Source organism: Lactuca sativa, chromosome 8 (assembly GCF_002870075.4).
Source record: "Lactuca sativa cultivar Salinas chromosome 8, Lsat_Salinas_v11, whole genome shotgun sequence".
In the NCBI taxonomy this organism is placed as follows: Eukaryota; Viridiplantae; Streptophyta; class Magnoliopsida; order Asterales; family Asteraceae; genus Lactuca; species Lactuca sativa.
Window position 1 is genome coordinate 123,034,252 of NC_056630.2, and position 7,343 is coordinate 123,041,594.

The following is a 7,343-nucleotide window of genomic DNA, read 5'->3' on the forward strand; positions in this document are numbered from 1 at the left end:
TGCAATTTTATAATTATCACCATCTTAAATATATCAAACACACTTTTTTATTTAATATATTTAAACATTTTTTTTCAAAGTTATTCAATTAAATTGAGTAATCTCATAAAGTATTAAGAAATTCGAGGGTCGTGAGAAAGAATCAACGATGGTATGTACTATACAACATCATATTGGTTGAATTATGGTACGAATTTACCTTAACATGACTTCTTGTGGTTTAGTTTAATTGGTGGCTAGGAACATACGTTTAGTAGATAGTTAGATTGATTTATATCTCAACTATCTTGTAATGAATAATTTTACAGAGATGGTTATTGACAATGATGTGAGACATTTTAAAGATATTGTTCATGCTTTGTTCGTGAATATGGCCTAGTGTTGTGGTCGATTGACATGGATCCAAGTTGGAAATAATTTCCCAATTAAATAGATACCATTTTCCAACAAAATAACTAAATAGATACATACCCAAAACTATAAAATATACATGATTAATATATAAGGTTAATAAAATAATGACAACTTTAAAATAAAAACCAAATCCAAAACCTATCTTCTATATTTCACTACAATTAAAATCTTCTATTATTTTATATAGGATAAGGCACAATTGTGCAAACAATCGAAAAGTCCCAACTTCCACCACACATGAAGCAAACTCTTTGCTACTAAACATTCCCAAGAAACTCGTAATTAACTATGGGGCACTTAATTATTACACAAATTTCTACACAACCCCATCTTTAAAATCAATTATAATGAGACCTAAAAGAAGTTCTTAACAGGAGATCTTCCAACAGCTTTCATCAAGTTAGCCACTTCAAGAACCCTAGCCATCTTCGTTCCTCTTATTGATTCAGCAGACGCCCTCCTTTCCTCTGCTTTCTGATGTGCTTTAGCAATCTCGTTTTCCATCTTTTCCATCGCTCTAGCTTTCTTCTCATCCAGTTTCCTCTGCAAAACCGAAACAAAGATTGAGTGCATGGTTAACGAATACTATATATATATATATATATATATATATATATATATATATATATATATATATATATATATATATATATATATATATATATATATATATATATATATATATATATATATATATATATATATATATATATATATATATATATATATATAAATTCAAGAACTTTAATTAACTGAAAGTGTAACGAAGGGAAAGCTTAATCTACTTCGATTTGCTTCATCTTTAAAGTAGCCTTCTGAACCTTCTCGCTCTCCCACCCTTTTATTATAGCATCCTCACACTTGAACATGTTAGTAATCTCGGATATCTTAGGGAAGGATGCAATACACCATTCTTCCATGCGATTATCTTCGATTCAACCTCCTCTTTCTTCACGTTTCTCGTCGGCACCACCACCTCCCTCCCATTTCTACCACGTACAGGCGATAGGGAAGGATGCAATACACCATCAACATCATAATCTTCTCCAATCGCACCATGGTATTCAACTCCTATGCTCCCTATCGCTGATCCTGCCACCACCAACGTACTGTTAGTCACACTCATATTTGAATAATCGTCACGAGAGGTTCCATCACTTGTAGCCATAGATAGAGATGAGTCAAATGGATAGAGAGTCCGTGGAGGGAGAACAGATGTTGGGGTCAATGCATGTATGTCTCTTATAAGTTATACCATCGCCATTAGAGTTTTGATCTTCACTGTTCGTACTACCAAACCCTTGATAATCACATTCAACGTTATGGGGTTTCAGATCATGGGCGAGATATGCATGAGAGTAGATGAATGTGCTTCAAGAAAGTTAATTTCAGGTGGTTTGATCCAATGCAAACATGTGGGTCATGTATATATGCTTTGTTACATGAGTACGTATGAGACTCCTTCCAGCCTTCCAGGTTGCTTCCATCTTAAATATGATAATACGAAAGTCATTTTCCATCAAGAAGTTTTAAAATCTGATTATAACATGTGAATTAAAGCGATTGGTGTAGTTTGAAGCAGTAGCAATTAGAAAATGGACAAAGATCGAGAAAACGCGTTCTTAATTTGTTTAAGAATTTTTTAGTTGTGGTTTACAAAGGGTACAGTTAAATCATTGGTTGGATTTTTTATAATGCATAAATTCATTCAACTAAATATATTTTTTTTGAAAACGACCTAAAAAAATCTTTATTTTTATTTTTTCTTATAAAATATATGGTTTAACTTGCTGGTTTTGTCAATACTTTTGGGATAATCCATAAATCTTTAATCCAGGGGTACTATAGAAAATTTGTCCTTTTCTGTATGGTATTTGTATTAGATTAGGTTTCTTTCATGTTTTGTATTAAAGGGCAGTAATATGTGGGTGTGATAGACACCACTTAGAGATTATAGACGATTATTCTCCATATATGAGAGAGAGATAAAGAAGACTAATACTTAAGACAATTTTTTGTTTTTATGAGAGAGATAAAGAAGACTAATACTTAAGACAATTTTTTGTTTTCGTATCTGATCTGATACGAATGCAGATTACAACTCATATAAATATGCATTACTTAGCTAAAAACTAGAAACTACAAATGGTCACATGGACCTTAGGCATGCAAGAGTAAGTGGGCTACTATCATGCAACTACCGCTAAGAATAACACTAAGAATAAAGAATGAATAAATCAACCAATTAATAAACTAGCTAGGCAAGACCAAGTCAGTGTGTGTTCGTATCCATACCTTGCCCCCGAAAAATAGTCTTGTCCTCAAGGCCGATTTATGTCAACTTCTGGTAGCAATCGGGTCGTACTCGTGGATGGAAAGATTTGGCCATTGAGGCGGCCTTAGGTATGGCTAGAGATCCGTATCAGTTCGTCCCCGATTAAAAAGGACCCCATTCTCTAGGCCCGTTGAGTTTGTTTGGATTTGTTTTCGGTAGTTTTTGTTGGCCGGAATTGTTTTCGGTAGTTTTCTGGGTCGCATCATCGGTGGTAGAAATTGTTGTTGTGGTGAAGGTGTCGTGGTCAATGATGGTGGCGGCTGTGACGGTAGAAGTGGTTGTTGGGTTGACATGGGTGATTGTAATGGTTTTAGAGACGACGGTGACAATAACGACTGTTGTGGCAGTGACAATGGTGATGTGGATGTCAATGGCGGCGACCTTGGTTGTTGATTCAGTGGTGGAAGCGGAGGTGGAGGCTGGATGAGTTTGGCCATGGTTCCGGTTTGAATTCCTATGAGGTTGTTGACGATTCCCATTTGTGTGATAATTGCATCGAGACGACGGGCATTCACGATGGAAATTGCGATGAGTGTGGATAGTTCCTCGTGGATAATTGGCGGTGTGACATCGATGGACAGATCTTGACAGGGAGGCATGATGAACATGAATGAAAGCACCACTGATAGACACCGCTTAGAGATGACTATTCTCCATAGAAGTTATATATATATATATATATATATATATATATATATATATATATATATATATATATATATATATATATATATATATATATATATATATCAAGGTTGCAGAAATCGGGATTAATCGTGGATTAATCACTTGGCATTCTCTAACCGGTTAGGATTAGGGGTGTTTGAAGGTAATTGGTCAATTTCAGTCAACTACGGGCTTGGCGGTCTTGGTGGTCAACGACGGTCAATGGAAGTCAAAATTAGTGAAATGTCAAAGGTGGTCAAAATTAAAAAAAAAGGCTCCAATTTCGTCTAACCCTAGTTTCGTGTTTCACAGCGTCGCCATATTTTTTCACTTCTCTGTCAATCGTTGAAGCAAATGTAAGAGGTTACATCGGCGATACAGCTATAGCCGACGACCACCAGACTCCGGCGAACCTCCATTGGACACCGGCGAACAGATTCGCTAGCGAACAGATACTCTGACGAAGCTTCAGCCTTCATGTATGCGATTTCTGTCTCTCTCAATCGTTGAAGCAAATGTCATATGTTTGCTGAATTGATTTTTGTATGTATTCTTCCTATTTCTCGCACATAAATTCGTGTTTCTTCCAAAAATTGTTGAGTTAATGTTGAGGCGATTATTTGATGGGTACCGATCAATCTCTGATTATTTGTTTTTCACTTTTTCCAAAAAAATGTTGAATTCTCTCATCTGTTTGTTGGGTACCGATTTCTGCAACTACAAATCATCAGTTCTTCATATTTCTCCCATCGGTATGTATGTATTTCAGTATTTTTTTTTGCTCTAATCGTATTTCTTGCATCTGTTATCTAGTTGACTAGTTGACTAGCAATTATCTGTTCGTATTTCAGTATTTCTTGCATCTGTTTATATTTCTTGCATCTTATTGACTTGCTATTATCTAGTTGACTAGTTGTTATGCTGATTTTTTATGAGAATAAGAATTATCTAGTTGAAGATTTGTTGTAGTTCTGGTGCATGTTTGTTGTGTTATTGTGTTATTAACTTATTAACATATTACTTTATTAGTTATTATAATTTCTGAATATGGATACAGTGAAACACTGAAATATAACTGGTGCATTTTTGATGTATTTTTTCTGGTGTATATAGCAGTTTCCAATCATGACATCCAAAAATTCGACTTCGCCATCGGTGGGATCAACCTTGATCGGTGCTCATAAACGAAACTCAGATGATATTGGTTGGGAGTATGGTTTTTGCCCAGATAAAAACAAGATGGATACAGTGAAATGTAACTTGTGTGGAAAAGTGTTTACCAGGGGGATTACTAGATTGAAACAACTGGTCATGTGCCGGGAAATGTAAGTCGATGTCCAAACTCTACAAAAGATGATCAATTGAGAATGCGAAATTTTATTAACAAAGGGAAGATAAAAAGAAAGCTAAACACGAACATGATAAGGCCTTAAGATCGGAGGCAATACAAGTGTTAAATGATGGTGCTACAATGGATGAAATAGAAGATCCTTCAGGGTTGAAAGCACCAAGTTATATAGGCCCCATGGATGGCTATGCACACAAAATAAACCCTGAAATTATGAAGGGAAAGGGAAAAAATGATCTTAACGATGTTGTTCGAAAAGAAAGAATTTTAGCATGTCATAAATTCATTAGTAGGTGGGCATATAAAACTGCAATTCCTTTTCATGCATTGGAAGATGATAACTTCAAAATGATGTTGGAGGTTGTTGGCCAATTTGGAACAAGGCTTCCACCTCCTACCAGGTATTCTTTGAGTGATCCACTTCTAAAGCATGAGATTGAAAGAACAAAAAGTTTGTTGAAAAAAAATGAAGAAGAATGGAAAGAGACTAGATGCTCGATCATGACAGATGCTTTGTCTGATAGAAAGAGAAGGAGCATTATGAATTTATGTGTAAATTCAAGAATGGGTACCGTTTTTATATCATCAAAAGAATGTTCCAATGAATCACATACACGCCAATACATATATGATTATGTGGAATCTTGCATTCAACAAGTTGGTCCCGATCATGTTGTTCAAGTTGTGACCGATAATGCCACAAATAACATGGGAGCTTCAAAGTCACTACAAGAGAAAAGACCAACTATTTTTTGGACATCATGTACGACACACACAATTAACCTTATGCTCAAAGGTGTTTATATTTCTTTATTACATTATTTACTATTTTAGTTTTTTACATGTCTTATTTTATACTATAATTCATTAATTTGTTATATAATATATTTTTTTCAAGGTATCGGTGGACTTCCAAGGTTTAAGAAAGTCTTAGATCAAGCAAAGAAATTAACCATCTTCATTTATGCTCACCACAAAACCTTAGCTATGATGAGAAACCACACCAAGAAAAGGGAAATTATCCAACCGGGGGTCACAAGATTTACTTCCGCCTTTCTAACATTACAAAGTTTATTCGAAAAGAAGGAGCAACTAAAAAATATGTTCTCTAGTAACGAGTGGGAGGAATGCAAATTTTCTGGAACACCTAAAGGAAGAGCCTCGTATGGAACAGTGACAAGTCTTCAATTTTGGGTCGGTGTGACACAATGTTTAAAAGTGTTTTCCCCTTTGGTGAAAGTCCATCGAATGGTTGACGCGGATTGGAAGACCTCAATGGGTTTTGTGTACGGGGAGCTTAAAGTAGCAAAAGAAGAAATTATGAAAGCTTTGGGTGGTAACGAGAAAGCTTACAAGCGTATTATAGATATCATAAACAACAAGATGAAAGGTAGGCTAGATTCAAAATTACATTTGACAACTTATCTTTTGAATCCTTATTAACATTATAAGGATTCCTAACTCCAACATGATCCCGGTGTAATGGATGCGGTTCTTGATTTATTTGATACATTACTTTGTGGAGATTTTGAGATGCAAAGACAAGTTGTGATGACAGATTTGCCAAAATACAAGGAAAAAGTTGATAGATTTGGAGCGGATCTTGCAATTAAAGGTTGTATGGTGAACAACGCCGACTTTGATCCGGGTAATGTGTTTTATGTTTATTTTAGTAATTTATAAAATAATAGAATTTTATATCTATCAATTTAATAATGTGTTTTTTCTTTAAAATTATAGCAAGATGGTGGGGACTTTTTGGTGGCTCAACTCCTTATTTGAAAATGATTGCAATGAGGATTTTTTTTCTTTAACTAGTAGCTCATCGGGTTGTGAAAGGAATTGGAGCACGTTTGAAGCGGTTAGTTATTAAGTTGTAATCTTTAAATATCAAAAACGTTTTTAACCTTTTGTTATGTGTACTTTTATAGGTACATACAAAGAAACGTAATAGATTGGAGACAAATAGATTGAACAATCTTGTTTATGTTCAATTCAATGCTAATCTAATGGAAAAAAACAAAAAGAGAAAAGATAGGACTTTGGAAGTGCTATTAGCAAATGATTCTCACGCAGCTCAAGAATGGATGATAGATGGAGATGACAATGATGGAGATGAAGTTGACCCTAAATCAATGATGGAAGCAATTGATGAAACTCTTGGGACTAATAATAATCAAGTACCCTGTAAAAGTTCAACACCGAGAGAACTTTTTGATGAAGATTTCGAATCCAACAATGAGGAGCAAATGTTTGAAGAAGATGAATATGAGTCGCCTGGAGGTCAAATAGTGGAAGAACTTGAAGATTAAAAGAATATGGACATTTAAATATATGAAAATATGTATTTCTATTATTTTTAAATGTAATTTGGACTTGTAATATGATGGATTATGACTTAAATGTTTAAATACCAGTTATGACCTTTTTATGGTTATTTGCTTAGTATATATTTAATTTTTTATTAATAAATAATGGTGTCCGATTAATCCTCGTCGAGACCGATTAATCCTTTAACCCCAGTTGACCGTCAAGCTACCATCGAGCGATTTCGGCAACCTTGATATATATATATATATA

The 7,343-nt window shown here is 34.5% G+C and overlaps 2 protein-coding genes across 2 annotated transcripts; one reads left to right on the forward strand and one right to left on the reverse strand.

The window, feature by feature from the left end:
* Positions 1–596: 596 nt before the first annotated feature.
* Positions 597–1,927, reverse strand: LOC111919328 (remorin 4.1). Its single transcript, XM_052766534.1, is given in 4 exon segments — positions 597–957; positions 1,200–1,304; positions 1,307–1,655; positions 1,857–1,927. Coding segments are annotated over 4 exon segments (714 nt in total). The 3' UTR covers positions 597–768.
* Positions 1,928–4,540: 2,613 nt separating this feature from the next.
* LOC111919332 (uncharacterized) lies at positions 4,541–6,206 on the forward strand. Its single transcript, XM_023914924.1, has 3 exons — positions 4,541–4,740; positions 4,805–5,526; positions 5,662–6,206. Exons 1-3 carry the CDS (start codon positions 4,541–4,543, stop codon positions 6,204–6,206), a joined length of 1,467 nt encoding a protein of 488 aa, XP_023770692.1.
* Positions 6,207–7,343: the final 1,137 nt, after the last annotated feature.

Excerpts from the sequence above, each read along its gene's own strand:
- LOC111919332 (XM_023914924.1), top strand. The coding sequence starts at position 4,541 with ATGACATCCAAAAATTCGACTTCGCCATCGGTGGGATCAACCTTGATC. Across the intron at positions 4,741-4,804 it reads CTGGTCATGTGCCGGGAAAT|GGAAGATAAAAAGAAAGCTA; the intron begins GTAAGTCGATGT and ends TTATTAACAAAG. Across the intron at positions 5,527-5,661 it reads AACTATTTTTTGGACATCAT|GTATCGGTGGACTTCCAAGG; the intron begins GTACGACACACA and ends ATTTTTTTCAAG.